Below are 23,749 nucleotides of genomic sequence, written 5' to 3'. Positions count from 1 at the left end.
GATGCATTCTTAAAATAATCAGAATATGAGCTCAATCAAAGGGAGGTAATTTCAAACCTAAGCTTTTCTGCAATTTTCTAATGTTGATAGAGAATTACATTACCTGGAAAGTGAGGTTTAAGAGTTGTAATGTTTATTATTTATCTTTTACTCTCACTTGTTTCTAAATATTTGGAATTTTTTTGTTTGTTCAGAACCAACGCAAGTACAGTAGCACTTGCTTGGGATTTGATAACCCATTTTTCATGCTAGGTTATCATTTATTTCAGCTTCTTTGCCCATCTCAGATAAGTTTCTCAGTGAAGAGATTAGATAAAGTCTCTAGTCTCTCCCCAAATCCCCTTCCCCAGTTGGCACAGTTTCACTTAGGATTATATTAAAAAGGGTATTGTCAGAGAATGGTGCTTTTTATAACCTAAAAATTACTGTAAGAAATGTATGGTTGCTCAATATTCTGCTGATTTAAGATTACTGTTAGCTGTACTGTGTTTAATTGTCCTTCCAATCAACAAGTCAGTGATAGACTCATAAATGGCTTTGGGGAATAATGTAACTTCCTTTTTTTAAAAAAATTATTTATTTATTTATTTATTTTTGGCTGTGTTGCATCTTCGTTGCTGCACGTGGGCTTTCTCTAGTTGTGGCGAGTGGGGGCTACTCTTCGTTGCGGTACATGGGCTTCTCATTGCGGTGGCTTCTCTTATTGTGGAGGACGGGTTCTAGGTGCACAAGCTTCAGTAGTTGCAGCACGTGGGCTCAGTAGTTGTGGCTCGCGGGCTCTGGAGCGCAGGCTCAGTAGTTGTGGCTCACGGGCTTAGTTTTTCTGTGGCATATGGGATCTTCCCAGACCAGGGATTGGACCCATGTCCCCAAACTCATTTAATAAAATACTAAATTTGCCATGAGATTCACTGGTTTTGTTTCCCAAGAAAACAATTATAGAATAATTTATGTGGATTGAGCAGTCTAACACAGTAATCCTTGTAATAGTAACTTGGTTAATATTTTGTAAAACAGGTCCATAATGTCTTCCCAATCCCCAACAGAACTCCTTTTTGATTATTTTATCCTGACAATTTATCTCAATCAACTTGTTTGATATTTGTCTGTTAATGGCTGTCTTATCTAATACTTCCCATTTCAATAGATAGTTTAGGAAAAGGAATCCCTAACTTCCTCCTTGGCATGGGATGAAACAAAAATTTAATTCATTTCCTGCTTCCCTTTTTATTTTTAAGCAGTTCTTAGGAGAAATAAGTAGTTTTAATCTGAAGGAAAAGTTTCCCAAGTGAGGAATATTTAGAAAATGAGTCTCAGGTTTCCTTAAGTGTTATGAATATGACATGACCTCAGTGCAGCATTGACAGGATGCCCTCAGAGGTCCAAGTTGGGAAAACTGATTTTAAAAGTATTTAGCAGTGTTATGTTAGGAAGGTTTGGACAGAAAAGTTTTAGGTTTTGGAAAATGCACAAAATACCAGTTTTTACTTAGGCTCCTTTCTCCCTCCCTCCCTCCCTCCCTCCCTCCCTCCCTTCCTTCCTTCCTTCCTCCCTCCCTCCCTCCCTCCCTTTCTTTCTTTCTAATAAATGTATTTATTTATTATTTATTTATATTGGACATTTATTTATTTTGGCTGCACTGGGTCTTCGTTGCAGCACGCAGGCTTCTCTAGTTGCGGTGCACAGGCTCTAGAGTGCACAGGCTCAGTAGTTGTGGCATGAGGGCTTAGTTGTGGTATGTGGGATCTTAGTTCCCTGACCAGGGATTGAACCTGGGCCCCCTGCATTGGGAGTGCGGAGTCTTAACCACTGGACCACCAGGGAAGTCCCTACTTAGGCTCTTTTATATAAAACATTTGATTGAGGCTTTTTCTTTCTTTTTTTAAAAACAGATGAGCATGGTTGATATTGCCAGGCTCAACAAGAGCAGCTCTTCTGCTGAGGAAAGTGGACAAGATGTCCTGGAGAACACATTTTCTCAGAAGCATAAAGAACTATCCACTTTATTGTTGGAAATGAAAGAAGCCCAAGAGGAGATTGCATTCCTTAAGTTGCAGCTTCAAGGCAAAAGGGCAGACGGTGACCCTGAGGTCCCTGACCAAAAAGAAATGAAACAGACAGAGAGTGAAGGAATACCTCCAGTTAAAATGACAGTATTGCTTGAAGATACAGGGCAACATTTTCCCCCCATGCCAAATGAAGAGAGCGGTCTTCCAACAACTGAGAAAGAAGAACAGATGAACACTAAATACCAACACAGAACATCTGAGGAAATATCTTTAAGTGACACTGGAATGGAATTAAAATCAGCAAAGCAGGATGATGATGATAAATCCCCTTCTGTGGTATCAGGTATTTGTCAGTATCACCAGGATGAATTGGAAAGGCTAAAAGGTCAAATTTTGGAGCTTGAGCTAAACCTTCATAAAGCAGAAGAGATCTATGAGAAAAATTTAGATGAGAAAGCTAAGGAAATAGGCAGCCTAACCCAGCTGATTGAAGAGTTTAAGAAAAATGCTGAAAACACCAATAGTGCATTCACTGCTTTGTCTGAAGAAAGAGACCAACTTCTTTCTCAGGTGAAGGAACTTAGTGTGGTAACGGAACTGAGGGCTCAGGTACAGCAACTGGAAGTGAACCTTGCAGAAGCAGAAAGGCAAAAAAGACTTGACTATGAAAGCCAGACTGCTCATCACAACTTGCTCACTGAACAGATCCACAGTCTCAGCATAGAAGCCAAAACTAAAGATGTAAAGATTGAAGTTTTACAGAACGAACTTGATGATGTGCAGGTTCAGTTTTCCGAGCAGAGTACAGTGATCAAAAGCCTGCAGAGCCAGCTGCAGAAGAAGGAAAGTGAAGTGCTCGAGGGGGCAGACCGTGAGCGGGATATCTCAAATAAGGTGGAAGAACTTTTACAGGCTCTTTCACAGAAGGAACTTGAAATAGCAAAAATGGACCAACTCTTACTAGAGAAAAAGAAAGATGTGGAAATCCTCCAACAAACCATCAAGGAGAAGGATCAGCAAGTGACAGAAATCAGCTTTAGTATGATGGAGAAAATGGTTCAGCTTAATGAAGAGAAGTTTTCTCTTGGGGTTGAAATTAAGACTCTTAAAGAACAGCTGAATTTATTATCCAGAGCTGAAGAGGCCAAAAAAGAGCAGGTGGAAGAAGATAAAGAAACTGTTTCTGGCATTAAACAGAATTATGATGAGCTGAACCCAGTAGGGCTAATAAGTAAAGAAGAACTTCAGTATGAATTAGACCTTGTAAAGAAAGAAAGTGAGCAGAGAAAAAGAAAGCTCCAGGCTGCTCTTATTAACAGAAAGGAACTTCTACAGAGAGTCAGTAGATTAGAAGAGGAATTGGCCAAAGTGAAAGATGAACCCAGGAAAGACACCCCACTCAGTGAGAGTGAGAGGAGGGAAATGGAGGAAGATAAAGAAAGCAAAAAAGACTCAGAAAAATGTATGACTTCTAAGTGCCGAGAAATAGAAATGGTAATATCTTTAAAACAGGTAATATCTGAGAAGGAAGTGGAACTAGAGCAGATAAGGAAGGATTTGGAAGAAAAGGCAGCAGCTGAAGAACAGTTACAGGCTGTGGTCAAACAGATGAATCAGAATTTGCAAGAGAAGACAAACCAAATAGATCTGCTCCAAGCAGAAATCATTGAAAACCAAACAGTTATCCAAAAGTTAACCACAGGTAACAAGGATGCAGGTGATGGAGAGTCAGCAGCACCTGTAAAAGTAGCAGCAGCCATCAGTCCACTTGGTGCAGGTAGTGGAGAACACTGGAAACCAGAACTGGAAGAAAAAATAGTGGACCTTGAAAAAGAAAAGGAGCAACTTCAAAAGAAGCTACAGGAAGTATTAACCTCTCGCAAGGTGATTCTAAAAAAGGCACAGGAGAAAGAAAGACATCTTCGGGAGGAGCTCAAGCAACAGAAAGATGACTATAATCGCTTGCAAGAACAGTTTGATGAGCAAAGCAAGGAAAATGAGAACATTGGGGACCAACTAAGGCAACTACAGATTCAAGTAAAGGAATCTTCGGACAGAAAACTCCCAGGCAGTGGCCAGCAGGTTCCAGGTTCTCCCACTCAAGGTTTAGAAGAACCTTTATTCAAAGCCACAGAGCAGCAACCTGCTCAACCTGCTTCAGAGTCTGACTTGTACCCAGACTGGCCTTCTCATCCTGGAGATACAAATGGTCTGCAGGGCAATACTGCTATTGCCCAGATTAAGACACAGCTGAAAGAAATAGAGACCGAGAAAGAAGAGTTAGAGTTGAAGGTTAGCTTTACAATAAGTGAGCTGACTAAAAAATCAGAAGAGGTATTTCAGTTACAAGAGCAGATAAATAAACAGAATTTAGAAATCCAGAGTCTGAAGGCAGCGTCCCATGAAGCTGAAGCCCACACAGAAAGCCTGAGGCAACAACTGGAAAGCAGTCAACTAGAAATCACTGGATTAGAACATTTAAGAGAATTACAGCCTGAACTAGATGAACTGCAAAAACTCATAAGCAAAAAAGAAGAAGAAGTTAGATACCTTTCTGGACAGCTTAGTGAGAAGGAAACAGCCCTTACTAAAGTACAGACAGAGATAACAGAACAAGAGGATTTAGTGAAGGCTCTGCATACAGAACTGGAAATGCAAGCCAAAGAACATGATGAGAAGATAAAGCAGTTACAGGTGGAGCTTTGTGAAATGAAGCAGAAACCAGAAGAGACTGGAGAAGAAAGTAAAGCAAAGCAACAAATACAGAGGAAACTGCAAGCTGCCCTTATTTCCCGAAAAGAAGTACTAAAAGAAAACAAACGTCTCCAAGAGGAGTTGTCTTTGGCCAGAGATAACATTGAACATCTCACCCAGTCTCTGGCAGATGTGGAAAACCAAGTTTCTGCTCAAAATAAAGAGAAAGATATATTCTTAGGCAAGTTAGCTCTTTTTCAGGAAGAAAGAGACAAACTCATTGCAGAAATGGACATATCTTTAATGGAAAATCAAAGTCTCAATGGTTCTTGTGAAAGTCTGAAATTAGCTCTGGAGGGTCTTACTGAAGACAAGGAAAACTTAGTGAAAGAAATTGAATCTTTGAAATGTTCTAAGATTGCAGAAATAACAGAGTGGCAAGAGAAACACAAAGAGTTACAAAAGGAATATGAAATTCTTCTGCAGTCCTATGAGAATGTTAGTAATGAGGCAGAAAGGATTCAGCATGTGGTAGAAACTGTGAGGCAAGAGAAGCAAGAACTATACGGCAAGTTAAGAAGCACAGAAGGAAACAAGAAAGAAACAGAAAAGCAGTTGCAGGAAGCTAAACAGGAAATGGAGGAGATGAAAGAAAAGATGAGAAAGTTTGCTAAATCTAAACAGCAGAAAATCCTAGAGTTGGAAGAAGAGAATGAGAGGCTTAGAGCAGAGGTACACCCTGCAGGAGGTACATCTAAAGATAGTATGGAAGCACTTCTTTCTTCCAATTCTGACATGAAGGAGGAACTAGAAAGGGTCCAAACAGAGTATAAAACCCTTTCTAAGGAGTTTGAGGCTTTAATGATGGAGAAGGACTCTTTAAGTGAAGAGGTTCAGGATTTAAAGCATCAGATAGAAGGTAATGTATCCAAACAAGCTAGCCTGGAGGCCACTGAGAAACATGATAACCGGATGGTTGTCACTGAAGAGGCAACCCAGTCTGCTCCAGGTGAGGCCCATGAGCAAAGCTCTCCAAGTATGAACCCAAGGTCTGAAAATTCAGAATCCATTCATTCAGAGAACAGTGCCAAGCCTGATATAAGTGAGAATGTCAGCTTACATGATGAAATTAATAATTACCTACAGCAGATGGATCAGCTCAAAGAAAGAATCACTGAATTAGAGGAGGACAAGCAGAAAGACAAGGAATTTAGCCAGACTTTAGAAAATGAGAGAGCTGCTTTATTGAGTCAAATATCAGCTAAGGATGCTGAACTAAGAATGCTTCAGGAAGAAGTAACCAAAATAAACTCATTAAATCAGCAAATCCAAGAAGAACTTGCCAGAGTTACCAAGCTAAAGGAGACAGCAGAGGAAGAGAAAGATGATTTGGAAGAGAGGCTTATGAATCAATTAGCAGAACTTAATGGAAGCATTGGGAATTATTATCAGGATGTTACAGATGCCCAAATCAAAAATGAACTACTAGAATCTGAAATGCAGAACCTTAAAAAGTGTGTGAGTGAATTGGAAGAAGAAAAGCAGCAGTTAGTCAAGGAGAAAACTAAGGTGGAATCAGAAATACGAAAGGAATATATGGAGAAAATACAAGGTGCTCAGAAAGGGCCTGGCAATAAAAGTCATGCAAAGGAACTTCAGGAGCTGTTAAAAGAAAAACAGCAAGAAGTAAAGCAGCTGCAGAAGGATTGCATTAGGTACCAAGAGAAAATCAGTGCTCTGGAGAGAACTGTTAAGGCCTTAGAATTTGTTCAGACTGAGTCCCAAAAAGATTTGGAAATAACCAAAGAAAATCTGGCTCAAGCCAATGAACATCGCAAGAAGGCAGAAACAGAATTAGCTAGCTTCAAAGTACTGCTAGATGACACTCAAAGTGAAGCAGCAAGGGTCCTAGCAGACAATTTCAAGTTGAAAAAGGAGCTTCAGTCAAATAAAGAATCAGTTAAAAGCCAAATGAAACAAAAGGATGAAGATCTTGAGCGAAGACTGGAGCAGGTAGAGGAGAAACACCTGAAAGAGAAGAAGAATATGCAAGAGAAACTGGATGCTTTGCATAGAGAAAAAGTCCACTTAGAAGAGACATTTGGAGAGATTCAGGTTACTTTGAACAAGAAAGACAAGGAAGTTAAGCAACTTCAGGAAAACTTGGATAGTACTGTGGCCCAGCTTGCAGCTTTCACTAAGAGCATGTCTTCCCTCCAGGATGATCGGGACAGGGTGATAGATGAAGCCAAGAAATGGGAGAGGAAGTTCAGTGTTGCTATTCAAACCAAAGAAGAAGAAATTAGACTTAAAGAAGAGAATTTCAGTGTTCTAAAGGATCAGCTTAGGCAGATGTCCATCCACATGGAGGAATTGAAGATCAACATTTCCAGGTAAATGAATGATGACTTTTTTTGCTCTTCCAAAGGTAATTGAAGGCAAAGGAAGTCTCTATTTAAACTATTTCTATTCCCTTTAATATTATGGGACTGATTTTGGTTTAAATTCTCCCTGAGGATGTATTCCCTCTCACTTCTGTCTCTCTCGCTCTCTTGCAAATGACTTACAAATGACTTTCTGCTACAACTTGTATTAACATGAAAAATTTACATCTGCTTCTCTACCCATCTTTCTATTGAGAGATCTCTTAGATTTCTTCCTTTCTTCTCATTTCCATTATCCTTGTCTGAATTTTTACCATAGTACATATTATTGTACTCTCAAATTACTGCCTTAGCCTCTGAAACGATCTCCTCTTTTCTCTTCCTCATATTCCACATAAATTCATACTGCATATGCCTGCTAGAGTTACTTTCTTCAAACTCCAATTTTATATCACTTTTCAAGCTCAGGAAATAACAGTGTCCCCCACACTTTGTACTCTCATTTTTAGTAGGATCCTTCTGCTCTGAGACAGGTCTCCTCATTGCCTCTCATACCAAGATTATTCCGTTAAGGGGCCAGACAACAGCTTGTCTAGAGCAAAGAACAAAATTGGGGGCACTTTTTAGAGTGTCCAAGGTCATGTCACTAAATTAGCAACATACTTTGGAGTTTATTTTTATACGAATTCTTAGGTGCAATATACCTTTAATACAGAACATTCAGTAGAGCTAATACCTCTTTATTAAAAAGATGAACACCTTCAATTATGAATATTTATTCACTTGTAGATCTGAGTACATGTTTTAGTATGTGTTCCTTAGGCATCAAGTACTTTTCCCTTGAAATCTGTAATTAATGACCTTCTCTCTTTTTCTAGGCTTGAACATGACAAGCAGATTTGGGAGTCCAAAGCTCAGACAGAAGTCCAGCTTCAGCAGAAGATCTGTGATACTCTACAGGGAGAAAACAAAGAACTTTTTTCCCAGCTAGAAGAGACTCAACATCTATACCGTAGTTCTCAGGATGAATTAGCTAAGTTGGAATCAGAAATGAAGATTCTCAGAGACCAGTCAACTGATTTAAATAACTCTTTAGAAAAATATAAGGAAAATAAAGAAAATTTGGAAGGGATCATAAAGCAGCAAGAGGCTGATATCCAAAATTGTAAGTTCAGTTATGAACAGCTAGAGACAGATCTTCAGGCCTCCAGACAACTGACCAGTAGGCTGCATGAAGAAATAAACATGAAAGAGCAGAAGATTATAAGCCTGCTTTCTGCCAAGGAACAGGCAGTCCAAGTAGTTGCTGAACTGCATCAGCAGCATGACAAAGAAATTAAAGAATTGGAAAATCTGCTGTCCCAGGAGGAAGAGGAGAATACTGTTTTAGAAGAAGAGAACAAAAAAGCTGTTGACAAAACCAATCAGCTTATGGAAACACTGAAAAACATGAAAAAGGAGAACATGCAACAGAAGGCTCAGTTGAATTCCTTTGTTAAATCCATGTCTTCTCTCCAGGATGACCGAGACCGTATAGTAGGTGACTACCAACAGCTGGAAGAGCGACATCTCTCTGTGATCTTGGAAAAAGACCAACTCATCCAGGATGCTGCTACTGAGAATAATAAGCTGAAGGAAGAAATTCGATGCTTGAGAAGTCATATGGATGATCTCAATTCTGAGAATGCCAAGCTCAATGCAGAACTGATCCAATATAGAGAAGACCTGAACCAAGTGATATCAAGGAAGGACTGTCAGCAAAAGCAGCTCCTTGAAGCTCAACTTCAGCAGACTAAGGAGGTGAAAAGTGAGTATGCTAAATTAGAAGAAAAGCTCAAGGAGTCTGAGGAAGCAAAGGAGGAGCTGCAGAGGTTCTCTCTTGCCCTACAGGAGGAGAAACGAGGTTTATCTAAAGAGATTGAGAACTTAAAAGTATCTCTATCCCAACTAAAGAAACAATTGACAGCCTTGCAAGAAGAAGGTACTTTAGGAATATTCCAGGCCCAATTAAAAGCAAAAGGAGGAGAGGTAGAGAAGTTAAATACTACCCTTTCTTTGTCTCAGAAGAGAATTACAGAACTGGAAGAGGAATTGGTTCATGTTCAGAAGGAAGCTGCCAAAAAGGTAGGTGAAATTGAAGATAAACTGAAGAAAGAATTAAAGCATCTTCATCATGATGCAGGGATAATGCGAAATGAAACTGAAACAGCAGAAGAGAGGGTGGCGGAGCTAGCAAGAGATCTGGTAGAGATGGAACAGAAGTTACTCATGGTCACCGAAGAAAATAAAGGTCTCACAGCACAAATCCAGTCTTTTGGAAGGTCAATGAGTTCCCTACAAGATAGTAGAGATCATGCCAATGAGGAAGTTGAGGAACTGAAAAAGAAATATGAGGCCAGTCTGAAGGAGTTGGCACAGCTGAGAGAAGAGCAAGGCCTCTTAAGCAAAGAGAGAGATGTTCTTGTTTCTAAAGCTGCGTTTCCAGTTAACTCCACTGAGGATAACAGCTTGCCCCACCTTGAGAAACTTAACCAACAGCTTCTATCCAAAGATGACCAACTGCTTCACTTGTCCTCACAACTAGAAGACTCTTACAACCAAGTGCAGTCCTTTTCCAAGGCTATGGCCAGTCTACAGAATGAGAGAGATCGCCTGTTGAGTGAACTGGACAAATTCCGCAAGTCAGAGGAAGGGAAGCAGAGGTCTGCAGCCCCACCTTCAACCAGCCCAGATGAAGTACAGAGTTTAAAAAAAGCTATGTCATCACTTCAAAATGACCGAGACCGACTAGTGAGTATCTAGATTTCTCTTTCCAATCTTCTTTTGAGAGTTTTTGAAACTTTCTTTAAATTGATTTTCATTTTTATAGAAAATGATAAAAAAAATTTATTCATATTATCTGGGCATTCTAGGACGATTCAAACCTCTTAGCCTGGGTTTAATACCCTATAGTTTGTTTTTGCCTCTCTTTCCAGCATCCTCTTTTACTGCTTCTCTACTCATCCTCTTCATTTCAGCCAAACTGATTTACTCACCCACAAACTGATCTACTTACCCACGTTATTGTCCTCTGAACCAAAATGTCCTCTCCATTTTCCTTTTTTGGGCACATATTTCCTACTCTTTAAAGGTTGCCCCAGAGCTCAAATCCTCTGGCTACATTTCCAGACCGCTTGATTGTCTATTACCTTCTGTCTGTACTTCCCTAGTGCTTTTCTTTTCCTTTGTCCCATATTGCCTTGATATATATGGGTGTGTGTGTATGTGTGTGTGTGTTTAATTTCTATACCCTTATTTTTTATTTCCACAATTAAATTGTAAACTCTTGGTAAATGTGTCATGTCTTACACTTGTTCATATTTCCCATGGTTTTTAGCAGAAGGGTATTTAATCATATGGTAGATAATCAAAAATTGATGTATATTCTCTATATGTGTTGTTACTGAAAACACTTTTCTCTATTTTGTGAAATTGTCGTGTAGGGAAATTATAGGAACTTTTGAGACTGAGGCTTTTATATCTGCCATGAACAAGTCATAAAGCCTAGGCAGGGTTATAAATCACATGAAGGCCTGACAGTCTGACTCAATGATATTGCATACAGGCTCTGCTACAGCCGCTGAGGCCCTTCTGCATACTTACTGAATGTATTGTTAATTGTCCATCAAATCTTCTTTTCCACATATCTTGTTCTCAGTCTGTCTCATGAGCATTGAAGTTTCTAGTCTCTTAGCCACTGGCTGCATGTACAATAACTTATTTCAATCACTATCAGTTTAAACATTTAGCCTAGGCCAGCGGTTTGTCACCTCTGCCTACACTATGCTTCCTTTCCCTCAGGACCACCCAAGAGATGAGCTAGGTCTGAACGGAGCTTAGGTGACTTTGGTTTTCTTTATGTAATTAGTCAAAGGGAAGTTTCGCAAATAAAGTCCGAGGGTCTAAGTGGCAAGGAGTTAACCCAGGGGATTCTAGGATTCTACTAGGGCATGACAAACAACTCTGAAAACATTCTGGAGTTTTCATATGTGTTCAAACTTCCTTAGGATTTTCCCTACCTAAAGGCTGTAGAGCAAATCTCTAGAGGTGCCTTTTTGTTTGTCTATACTTACTTCAGTCTGAAAATGATTTGAGGTAGCATATAAAGATATGAACAGTTTTTCAAGGTAATATAAGGTGAGGAACTGGGAAGGAAAAGAAAATTAGGATCTGAGAGAAAAAGATTAAACCAGAAGTAAGTTTAGTTTAGGAGTAAACTTATCCCAAAGGGCTATCACAATATCCTGTTAGAAAGATGGACCACTAATTTTGCTCTGAGGTCTGGCAGCCATCAGAAGTATGGAATTTTAAAACCTTGTGTATGAATTGCAGTGTCCATATTTTAGGGAAAAAGAAGAAAGTAAAACTACTTGGAACAGATAAGAATAGTTATTCTTTAAGTATTGAGGCCTGTAAGAAATTTCTTCTGTGTTTCCATAGGGAGGTCACTATGAAGTTATGAAACATTCTTTACTTCTCTACAGTAAATATAATAATTGTTTTATAGGATTTTTATTTAGCTGTCCCTTGATGTAAGTGCATAGCAAAAGAATTTTGAGTAATTCACTGAAGTTACCTCTGCAAGTGGCTAAAATGCAGTTCCAGACACACAGCTTTCTGATGATCTGCTCTATTCCAAAGGTAACATTTAGAGTATCTGGACTAGAGGAGTGAGTGGATTGCATAAAGAATATATGTTTGCTTTAAAACAAAACAAAAATATGTTTTTATTTTAGTTTTGGGTTAAAAGATAAAGCTATACACATATATTTGATGAGTCACTAAATTCTACAATGTTTGATAAGAAAAACAAACAGTAGCATTCCCAACCCTGTTTCTCCTTCTTCTGAGGCAATCTGCTTTCAACCCTTTTAATTTGTTATTTTGGTGTTTCCTCAGTAGCTAAATATCATGTTTATAGTGCATCTTGGCTTTTCATTCTTTGCATTAGCTGTTGACTTTCTTATATGCTAACAGGGTTTAGTTCTCTTTACTCCCTCTTTTTTTTTTTTTTTCTTGGCGGTGTGCGGGCCTCTCACTGTTGTGGCCTCTCCCATTGCGGAGCACAGGCTCTGGACGCGCAGGCTCAGCGGCCTTGGCTCACGGGCCTAACCGCTCTGCGGCATGTGGGATCTTCCTGGACCGGGGCATGAACCCGTGTCCCCTGCATCGGCAGGCAGACTCTTAACCACTGCGCCACCAGGCAAGCCCACTCCCTCTGTTTTCACAGTATACACGTACATTTTCAATATACAACCCCTTCCCCATTGTCCTGATGTAATTTAATTTTAATTTTGATTAAATCAATATTCAATGTCTACATTTTTATGACTACAAATGCTATTAGACCTGAGACATGTGTTACTGTTAGTTTCCTCAACACCTTTGTTTTTCCTGGAGTGAATAACTGTGTTTTTGTTGTTGTTGCTTACTTAGTTTTCTTTGTACTTATCAATGTAATTAACGCCAGATTTACTGCCATTTAATCCACATTTTTCAAGATGTTTATTCCTATCTATTTAGTCTTCAGGAAGAAAATTCTCTTGGAATCTCTTTTTTGCTCTTAAATGAATCAGTTGCCCTGTACTCCTAGGACACAGTTTTCATCTTAGAATATCTCCCTCCATTTCTCTCCTGTGTTAGAGTTCCTGTTTCTTGTATTCCGTGTTTTCCTCATCTTGGTTTTGTGCCGTGATGTTGTTGGAATAAATCATTCAGCAGCTCTCTAAGTAAAGATACAGGGGAGGTAAATTTATTGAAAATGTCTTATCTCTTACACCTGATTGATAGTTTGGCTGAGTATAGAATTCTAGGCTGAAAATAATTTCCCTTCAAAATTGTGAAGACATTGGTCTGTTCCCTTTTAGCTTACATTGTGGTTCAGGAGTCTAAAGATATTCTGATCCTTGATCCTTTGTGAGATAGTTCTGTCTCTGTCTCTCTCCCTCTCTCCCTCATCTCTTATCTCTTTCTCTCTCTCTGGAAATACAGCTGGACCTTGAACAACATGGCTTTAAAATGCATGGGTTCACTTATACGTAGATTTTTTTCAGTAGTAAATACTACAGTACTACAGGATCAGTGGGTGGTTGGCTCTGTGGATGCAGAACAGCGGATATATTCAGTAGAAGAACCGCATATATGAGGGGCCAACAATAGTATACATGGATTTTTGACTTCACAGTGGGTGGGTACCCCCACTCCTTCCTTGTTCAAGGGTCAACTGTAAATGGAATCTTTTAGTCTTGTGTGTTCTGACATTTCATGATAATGTATTTTGGTGTGGGTCTATTTTTATCATTCTGTCTAGTCCTTTGAATCTAAGAAGTCATGCTCATCAATTTTGGGCAATTCTTTTGAATTCTATTTTACTATTTTCCCCCATCCTTTTTCTCTATTGCCTGTTTTTCCCTGGAAATCCTGTTGTTTAGGTGTAGGGCCTTCTGGATTGGCTCTATAATTTTCTTACCTTTTTTATTGTTTTTGCTTTACTTTGGGAAGATTTTCTCACGTTCATCATATGCATCCTATATTGAAGTTTTCATTTTTGCTATCATGTTCCTGATTTCTAAAGATTTTTTTTTTCTCATGGATATATATTCTTAATTTATCTCTCCAAGAAGATTGGGGGTAGTTTTATTCTTTGAAATTTTTTCATAATAAGTTTTTCTTTATAATTTTAAAATTTCTACTATAATGTTTCTAACTTCCAATATTCTCTTAAGTCTTTGAGTACATGACATTCTTTCTTCTGCTGATGTCTTCTGAATTACTTTTCTTCTAGTTTCTTTTTATCCCTGCTTAATGTTAGCTGTTCTTCAGGTGAGGGTTAATCCTTGGTTTATTCTTCATGTTTGTGGGCAGAGTCTAAAATGTTTGTGGGTGGGACTTAACCAGCTGTGAGTTTCAGTGCATGGTGATCTTGCTGAGATTTTTGAGGGTAGTCCCCATGTTGATATTTTTAGTTCCTCTTGGGTTGGTCAGATTTTCTAGAGAAGACTTCTCAATTTCCCTTATGGACGGTAAAGGCCTGTGTGCCAGCACTCTTCAAGCTAAGAAGGGGAAAGGCTTCAAGCATTCAGAAAGCACACATTCACTTGATCACCCTTGTTTTGGAGCAGTACCCTTACCTTCTACTGTACCTAGTGTTCCATAGTCCAGAGACACTCTTTTAACTTCTTCTAGAGAATAAAATTCTAGTTGTCTGTCAGAGTAACAAAAAGTGTGGAACTGGGATGGTATTTAGGGATATAGTTGTTCTCAAGCAGTTTTCATCGAATCCTCCTTATTTCAGCTATCACCTCCTCCTCCCTACCCCCATCACCATCTTTTCCAGAGGTACTTGGTGCTGTTAATTCCTGAGCCTTTTGAAGAGTCTGCAGAGTAAATTCTATTGGTTCTTGGCTTTTCCTACTGCCAGCTTAAGACTTGCCTTTCCCAGATCTGTTAAGTCAGTTACCATTTATGCATCTCCTTTTCAGCTTCTAAAATTAATTTTGTTGCTGCTGACTCCTCTCTTGTTCTTCTTGTTTTCTATGCTTATAAAATGATGCCTTTATTGTAGCTTTAGTGATGTTTCCAGAGAGGGTGAAAGAGATGTGTGTTCAAGGCCTCTCTCTTTGCCCAGATGTCCTGACATTATTTCTTACTACCAAGCTTTTAAAGAATATTGGGGATAAAGAGTTAGAAGATATATCTGGAATGTAGATAGGCAGTTTTGCTAATTAAAGGCAAGTTCATCATCATCATCACCACCACTAACTTTTATGTGTGGAGTGCATTAATTTTCTCATTGAATTCTCATAATCTTTATGAGGAGTACTATAATTACATTCATTTTATAGGTGAAGGAAATTAAGGCTTAGAAGGTGTGTGGAACATGCATAGCATCACACACTATGTGGGCAGGACAGCTGACTCCAAATTCTAACTGCTCTTAACACTTGGCCTGGGCATCAATGCCTTCTTTATAATCAACATCAGCTAAGCTAGAACTAAGATTGATATTCATGTAAGAAAGTTTAGAAGCCTAGCCAGGGCATATGACTAAATAGAAAGCCAATCTATCTTTACACTTCTTGTTCTAGGGAGTTACCACCCACCAAGAAGCTGTTAAGTCCTTTAAGCCTATCCTATCTCCGAGTTGTAGATCTAGTGTCAACTTAGAACCTCAGGGCCAGTGGGCTGGGGTTGAAGTTGCAGTAGTGGTCAGGCCCTACAGCCTTGATGGCCGCTCCATCAGGAGATTCCCACCAGCCTGGCTGCTTGTATTTCACCATTTTAGGGATTCATGCTGCCATTATGTCAGTGGACTGTTAGGTGCTGGTAGTCAGTTGTGATGTTGACTGACTTAGCAGGGAGGTGCTGCTGACTTACAGCTGAATGAGTGAAATGTGATGAATCACCCTTTTACTTTCCTTTTGGTTAAAGCTGAAGGAATTGAAGAATCTGCAGCAGCAATACTTACAGATTAACCAAGAAATCACTGAGTTACGTCCACTGAAGGCTCAACTTCAGGAGTATCAAGATAAGACAAAAACATTTCAGATTATGCAAGAAGAGCTCAGGCAGGAAAACCTCTCCTGGCAGCATGAGCTGCATCAGCTCAGGTATGGTAATCCCTGCTATTTAACCCTTTTCTTTTAGTTTTTTTTAAATGAAATAATTATAGATTTATGGGAAATTGCAAAAATAGTACAAAGAGCTTTCATGTACCCTTCATCCAGTTTCCCATCACTATAGTACAATTTCAAAACTGGGAAATTGATATTGGTACAATTCAGAGATCTTATGCAGATTTCATACCAATTTGACATTCACTCAAGTATGTATATAGTTCTATGCAACTTTATAATATGTGTGGACTCATGTAACCACCACTACAACAAAGTATACAGCTGCCCTATCATCACAGATGTGTCCTTTGTGCTACTAGTTTATAGTCACACTTTTCCCCTCCCTCCCATCCCCATATCCCTAACTTTTGGCAACCACTAATCTGTTCTCCATTTCTATAATTTTGTCTCATTCTGAGAATTTTTTAAAGTATGCAACCTTTTGAAATTAGCTTTACTCATGCATAATGCCCTTGACATCCGTTAACATCACTGTGTGTATCAATACTTCATTCTTTTTATTGATGAGTAGTATTTCATGGTATGAATGTACTGCTTTAACCATTCACTCATTGAAGGACATGCGTTGTTTCTAATTTTTAGCTCTTATAAATAAAGCTGCTATAAACATTTGTGTATTGGCTTTTATGTGGACAATAAGTTTTAATTTCTCTGAGATAATTGCCCAGGAGTGCAAATGCTAGGTGATATAATAAGTGGCGTTTAGTTTTTTAAGAAACTGCAAAACTGTATTCCAGAATGACTGTATCATTTTATACTCCTACCAGCAATATATGAGTGGTCCAGTTTCAATATCAAATGCTACATCCTTATCAGCATTTGATATTGTAACTAAATTTTAGTTTTTTACAGGTATGTAATGCTGTTCCACTGTGGTTTTAATTTGCATAATGGCTACTAATGTTGAACATTTTTTTACATGCTTATCTATAGGTCCTTTTTGATGAAATATTTGATCATGTGTTTTGTCTATTTTCTAAGTGGGTTGTTAATTTTTACTGTTGAGCTTTGAGAGTTCTTTATGTATTCCAGATACGGGTTTTTGTTTTTTTCGTTTGCTTTTTTTCTCTCTCTAGTTGTGGCGTGCAGGCTCCAGGGCATGTAGGCTCTGTAGTTTGCGGCACACGGGCTCTCTAGTTGAGGTGCGCGAGCTCAGTGGTTGTGGTGGGCAGGCTTAGTTGCCCCACGGCATGTGGGATCTTAGTTCCCTGACCAGGGATCAAACCCGCACCTCCTGCTTTGGGAGGTGGATTCGTTACTGCTGGACCACCAGAGAAGTCCCCAGACACAGGTTTTTTTGTCAGATACATGGCTTGCAAATATTTTCTTCCAGTCTGCAGTTTATTTTTTTCATCCTTCCATTGAGAAGGTCTTTTTAATTTTGATGAAATCAATTTATTGATTACTTTTCTCTTTATTCAAATTCAGTAATTTTTATTGTCTGTCTTCAAGTTCACTGATAATTTTTCTTTTTCCTTCATCACTTCCAATCTGCTATTGAGTCCATTGAGTTAGCTTTTTATTTTGGCTATTGTAGTTTTCCATTCTAAAATTTCCATTCAGGTCTTTGTATCTTGCTGAGGCTTTCTCTGTTTTCATTTATTTCCAGTGTATTAGTAGTTGCTTGTTGAAGCATTTCTATGATGGCCACTTTAAAATACTTCTATAATTCCATATATATAGTTCCAACATCTCTGTCATCTCGGGTGTTGTAATCTATTGATTTTCTTTTCTCAATCAAGTTGTGATTTCCCTGGTTTTTAGTATGATGAGTGATTTTCAGTTGTAACCTGGACGTTTTGGAGTCCTATAAGTTTTAAGACTCAATCTTACTTAAATCTTTGGTAGGCTTCCACTGACACCATGCCAGCAGGGGAAGGGGAACACTGCCACTTTACTGCTAGAGGAGGGTGAAGTCCAGTGGGCTCCTTACTCAGCCTTCATTGATAACCCCTAGTGGGAGGCAGTGCCCTGATACTGCCACAGGAAGTCCAGGCTCCCCACTTAGTACTCCACTGAGACTGCAGTTAGCAGGGAGCAGTGCCTCATTACTGTTAGGTGAGAGTAGAAGTCTAAGCTCCACACATGGCTTCCATTGATACCACTCAGGGGTGTGGAGGGCAGCACTTCATTGTCACTGGGCAGTGGTGAAAGTCCAGGCTCCCCACTTAATCTCCACTGACACTGCAGAAGGGTGATTGAGGAGGGGCACCTGTTACCACTGGTTAGTGCCCACAGTTCAAACTTCCCTCTGGCCTCTTCTGTTACTACCTCTGCAGGAACAGGGGGGAACATTTTTAGTCTGTTATGGGTGGAGGTGGATGTCCAGTCTCCACATGTTGTCTCCAATGACACCGTAGTGAGGGTGAGAGTGAGGGTGGTTAGAGAGAGGCACCTCTTTACCAGAGTGATGGACAGTCCAGTGTACACACTTGGCCTCTTCTTCTTCTTCTTCTTCTTTTTTTAATATTTATTTATTTGGCTGCACTGGCTCTTAGTTGCAGCATGAGGGATCTTTATTGCCGCATGTGGAATCTTTAGTTGCAGCATGCAGGATACTTAGTTGCAGCATGCGGGATCTTTTAGTTGTAGCATGCGAGCTCTTAGTTGCAGCATGTGGGATCTAGTTCCCTGACCAGGGATCGAACCCAGGCCCCCTGCATTGGGAGCGCAGAATCTTAACCACTGGCCCACCAGGGAAGTCCCCACTTGGTCTCTTCTGACACCACCTAGCATGGAGGGTGAGGTGCACCTAGTTACCTCCAGGCAAGAATGACACTAATCTGTTCACTAGGAGTTTGTTAATGGCGGTAGGGAGATACTGTAGTCTTTCCATGGCGTTCTGCTGCAGTTGGGTGTTATTGTCATTAATGTTTCTGTCTTGCTAGTCCTCCCCTTCCTGGGCCTTTGGCAAAAGACAGCAAACTTTTCTTGGCACTCATTCGTGTTCTAAGTTGTTGGATCCTCCCTCACCCAGTTTGGGATATGTAGAATTCAAAAAGGAAAACCAGTGAAGTTACCACCATGTCATTCCTTAAGTCCTAGAGTCCTGAGCTTCTCTACCTTCTTCTCCATCTTTTCCAGTCGTCTTATGTTTGGTTTTATATATAATTTCCAAGGTTTTTTTTATCTATACTTAGTGGGTGGAATAAGGAAAACTGCATCTACTCCATCTTGTCTGGATCTAGAAATCCAAGCCCTTTTCCTTTAAAGATGACTAACAGTGCTATATGTTCTACTAGAGGGAAAAAAATTACGATAGGAACTCAAATTTTGGATGGTTTTTTAATTCATTGTTTCAGATTTGATCTGAAAAGTAAAGGTAAAGAATAAGTGCTTAACAGTGTATAAAAACAGGTCCTGTTGTTGCAGCCTCATTGTTGGGACTTTATTACTGTTTAGTGTAAGATGGTGGTACATGCCACCTTAGTAAAATCAAACCCAAAGCTTTCAGAGTTTGATACTAAAAGGGGAATCTCCATGTTGGAAAGTGCTGCTGATCAAGCAGCACCTGCTTTGTCTCACCTGCTGCTACAGGACAAACATAGGCAAGTGAATACAGAGATTATGAGGTGGAATCTAGAGTCCCATCCAGGTTACATTATCTACCATGATGACAGATATCAATATAGTAAAATTATTATTGTAACATCCCTAAGAGAGCTCTTAATGTGTAGATAGAAGAGATTTGTTCCTTCACAGATCCTAGATGCCATGCACTTTACTAACGTGATATTTCAAAATAAACCTTAAGCAAAGTTTATAGAGCAAAATGCTTTTTAGAATTTGGTCATTTAAATTTTATGGAGTGAAATTACGTCCAAAAGATTTTCATATTCAACACCTTTACAGACTTTTTTATAAGTGAAAATATATTAAACTATTCCATGGAGTTGGCAACTTCCCCAGATAATACCAGAGCACATTTTTTTAATCAAAGGATGATTGCAGAGAAGGTAAAAATACTGAATTTTTGCTCTCTGGGAATACAAATTGCTTCTGTTTCTTCTTTCTGGAATTGAACCCTAGAAGAAAGATGCTCCATTTTAACCTCATCCTTTTTTCCGCCAGGGAATAGCTGCCCTAGCTTATTCTGTTAGAATCTCAATTCACCATCAAGAGATCATCTTCCCTCAGATGCACATTAATGTTGACCACTGAATTTAGGGCCCCCCAAAGGTGATTGGGAGCACATGGGAACATCACCTTGACATCTCCCATATTATCTCCAGATCACCTGGAACTAAAAAAAATATTGTGTCCAGTTGCTAGTGTAAACGGAAGAAGGGCTGCAAGACTCTAAAGGGTTATTTTCTGCAGCCACTTGTTCCTCTTTAAACTTCCTCACAGGGCATTCTGAAAGGATACTTTCCTTATAAAGTTGACCCTTAAGGGAAGAGAAAAAGAGGGAGAAAGAAAATGATTTCTGGCCTATTGATTTTTTTCCTCCCTCATTTTCTCCCTTTCCACCTTTCTCTTAGCCTTTCTCTCTTTACCTTCCACATTTGAGAAGTTTTGAAGAAAAGAAAAATTGTATATCAAGTGGATGTGAGTAAATTATGAGAAGGAAAGGAAGACATTTAACGTCACTTTTAGAAGAAGAAAATGAGGACACAGATTTGATTCACTGACTCTAGGACCAGTTTCTTTAGCCAAATATCTTTAAGATTCCCTGTTTTTTGCTCTTGAAATACTTGGGAGAAATGAGGTTTTCAAACATGAAAAAGCTGGAACATCTCATTCAGACTTCTATGGCACTGGGTTTGGCTTATGAGAAGAGCCTGGATTTATACAGTAACATTTCTCTTCCACTTGTAGCTACTGATTTGCTTATTCTGCTCTGGTTCCTGTGCTCTCTTACTTAAGGGGTAAGTGAGGTATAGCCCGTTTATGGCTGTGTTCTCTTAAGTAATCAGGTTTGTTCCTTAGTGCCTCTTCTCCATTGAGGGTCTCTCCACACCATAACTACTTGTCCATCTTTCTAAACAAAATGGCGGCTTAAAGCTTTATGGAAGAATTGTGATCTTTCTTGTACATTCTCAGTCTTACACTCCTCCTTTCTTATTCTCTCTCATTTTTCACAGACAAATATCGGAGAAAGTGTTTTAGAAAATTTCTGTGCCTTTTCCATATAGTGGCCTTGTAATAAAAATTTATTTTAGTTTCTAAGTTTTAGCTCTGCCTTTTTAAAAAAATCTGACTGTAATCCAAGTCACCTCTTGACATAGCAGGATTATTTCATAATTGGTGTATGTCCTTTAGAAAAGAAAGGACCATTTTACCTTACTTCTAGAGAGAAACAAAAAAGTCAGATGCAATTCAAATAAAATCTTATATTTTTAGGAAAAATTAGAGACATGGGTACTATTCAAAGTAAACAGATGCTGCAGAAATTTGGTTACAATCCTAATGGTTTTTTTCAATCATAGTGTAGAAAGAAGTAGAACTAAAGAATATGGCAGAGAGGCAGTTTTTGATAGAACTATGAAAATTAGCTGGGGTCAAATAGAAGCTTCCCTCTTGGTCAAATTCAGGGGATAAATAAATATCAGCAGTTTATATTTGTTGAGTGATTGTGATATGCCAGGCTCTGTGTTTGGTACATGACATAAAGTATCTCATTTAATCCTCACAATAATCCTAAGGAATAGATCATTTATTTCCATTTTACCAGTGAGGCTCAGAGAGATTGTTACTTTTACCCAGAGTCTCATGCCTAGTGTATGATAGAGCCAGCATTTGAACCCAGATCCTTCAGACTCTACAGTTGCATTCTCATAACCCTGATAGTATACTGCATCATGGCATCGCCTTTCTGAAGAATTACAGTGGTTTCCCATTGCTTAGAGTAAGTTTTATTTAGCATGGTGTTCAATGCCCCACAGGGTCTGACTTCTTTCCTCTCCACCCTCATTTCCTGCCCTATCCACTCTATACACTACTACAACAATTCCAAAACTCACTATATATATTCATTCTTGTGCCTTTTGTTCTGTTTGCTCCCTGAACCTGGAATGCTTTTCCCTTTATGGAAACCTGCCTGACTCATTGTTCAGGATTCAGACCAAATGCCTGCTTTTCTTCCCCAATCCTGCCAGTTGCAATTCTTTTTTAAGTTCTACTCCATCATCTTGCTGCATAGTTCTGTTTATAACATAAATTTCTCTCTGGTTATGTATTTTCTTTACTACATCTCTACAGCCCATAATACTGTTTTAAATATGCAATTATTCATCTTTGTCTCACAAGTATATTTTTGCCTGTGACTATTTCATGTGTTTTCTAGGATGGAGAAGAGTTCCTGGGAAATTCATGAGAGGAGGATGAAGGAGCAGTACCTTATGGCTATTGCAGATAAAGATCAGCAGCTCAGCCATCTGCAGAATCTTATGAGGGAACTGAGATCTTCTTCCTCCCCGACTGAGACCCACAAAATGCAGTATCAAAGACAGGTGAGTGATTTCAGCGCTGATTGCTACTCAGAGGTAACCACTACCCAGGAAACATCAGCTTCCTGCAAGCTAAGTGCCCATCTGCCACTATTAGGCAAACCATCTGATGACTTCCTATGAGGCGGGCAGCGTTTCTGGAAGGAAGGATTTAAGCATGAACAATGTTAAGAGAGAATTTCATCAGTGTTTGTATCCTGGCAGGCATCCCCAGAGACACCAGCTTCCCTAGATGGATCACAAAACCTAGTTTATGAGACAGAACGTCTTAGGACTCAGCTCAATGACAGCTTAAAGGAAATTCACCAAAAGGAGTTAAGAATTCAGCAACTGAACAGCAAGGTAGGTGTTTCCTGCTAGGCTGGAGTTCAATTTCTTGTTTCCATGACTAGAATCAAGAAGGTAAGTAGAATCTGGTTAAGCCTGGCTCTAGCTGTATTAGGGGACAGAAGCTTTACCTTTCTCAGAGCCTGGGTTGCTTACCCCAAAGCACTGCACACAGGGCCATTTCCTTTTCCTCACCCTTGGAGAGTCCTTGGGAGCGATTTGGAGAAACCCATTCAGTAAGAATAAAAAAGCCAACTCCTTAAGGGAGCCTTCCTCCCCAACATCATCTCCCCATCTGTATCACTTGTTAGTAATATTGAGTTAACTCCCCACAAATCCTCCAGCAAGTTTCTCTGTATTTCCCAATAGTGTGTAACAGGGAAGTCTCAGGAAAGAGGATTTTCATGTGTGATTAGATAACAGGGACAGAGGTGAGAGATCTGCTCTTCATTTCACTCCATTTGTAAGCTCCCTCATTGTGTATTTAATGTTCCGGAATTAAAGAAGCCAGCTTGCTTTTTCCCAAACCCCAGCCTTGCCACTCTAGACACTCTAGGGAAGCATGCTGAAGTAGAGGACCTCTTTCTATAGGGAAGAGCTGCTTTGCCATATGGTTCCTAGAGCAAAAGCCAAGGTAAGATAAAAAAAGATTATTCTTGGTGCCTTCACATCTCTGTCTTCTCCCCTCATCCATTCTCTGGCTTTGCTTCTTCCTTCATCTGCTTCCCTTCCACCACCGTCTTATGAATTATTATACTCCTGTTGCTCTCTGACTAGTCAAAGTATTCTCTAGTGGCACCTCCTCTAGTTCTGCCTTCTTCAGAGGAAGCCAGCTAGGTAGTGTATGTTAGCACTGGAAGGGATTTAAGTAATCATTGAGACTCTGGAATCCAAAAATTAGCTTTGAGGAGGGCTATAAATATCCAAAAAATATATGCAGAATGGTGTGTGTGTGTGTGTGTGTGTGTGTGTGTGTGTAAATTTCTCATCACAAGAACTCAGGCATTCACCAAGGGATCTGTGATCCAAAAATGGTAAAGATCAGTAGGCTGTATCACAGATGAGGAAACTAAGGCCCAGAGGTATTAAGTAATTTGCCTGATGTGTTAGGAGGAGGTCAGACTGAGGTAAATATGATAATGTACATGGAAAAGCACAGTGCCTGGTTTATGTAGAAGGTACTTACTAAATGTTGTTAAATTCAACTAATT

General features: G+C 39.4%; 1 protein-coding gene and 1 non-coding gene across 9 annotated transcripts in view; one reads left to right on the top strand and one right to left on the bottom strand.

Moving 5' to 3' along the window:
• The window catches only part of GOLGB1 (golgin B1), an 85,803-nt gene that overhangs the window by 52,764 nt on the left and 9,290 nt on the right, over positions 1–23,749 (top strand). For 7 of the 8 annotated variants that reach the window (XM_027106039.1, XM_027106021.1, XM_027106027.1 and 4 more), the window contains 5 exons: positions 1,893–7,096; positions 7,966–9,877; positions 15,557–15,735; positions 22,049–22,214; positions 22,416–22,553. In XM_027106039.1, the coding sequence (XP_026961840.1) occupies positions 1,893–7,096; positions 7,966–9,877; positions 15,557–15,735; positions 22,049–22,214; positions 22,416–22,553 (7,599 nt within the window). Of the gene's footprint in view, positions 1–1,892; positions 7,097–7,965; positions 9,878–11,633; positions 11,759–15,556; positions 15,736–22,048; positions 22,215–22,415; positions 22,554–23,749 lie in introns of those variants that run through there. The other variant, XM_027106048.1, reaches the window with a different exon arrangement.
• On the bottom strand, positions 1,752–1,824 carry TRNAG-CCC (transfer RNA glycine (anticodon CCC)). The gene has a single exon. It is a non-coding gene; the product is annotated as a tRNA-Gly (tRNA).

The sequence above is a fragment of the Aethalodelphis obliquidens genome, unplaced genomic scaffold (assembly GCF_003676395.1).
Source record: "Aethalodelphis obliquidens isolate GAN/ISIS:26980383/991018 unplaced genomic scaffold, ASM367639v1 scaffold1, whole genome shotgun sequence".
Lineage (NCBI taxonomy): Eukaryota > Metazoa > Chordata > Mammalia > Artiodactyla > Delphinidae > Aethalodelphis > Aethalodelphis obliquidens.
This window is presented reverse-complemented; position numbering and strand designations above follow the sequence as displayed.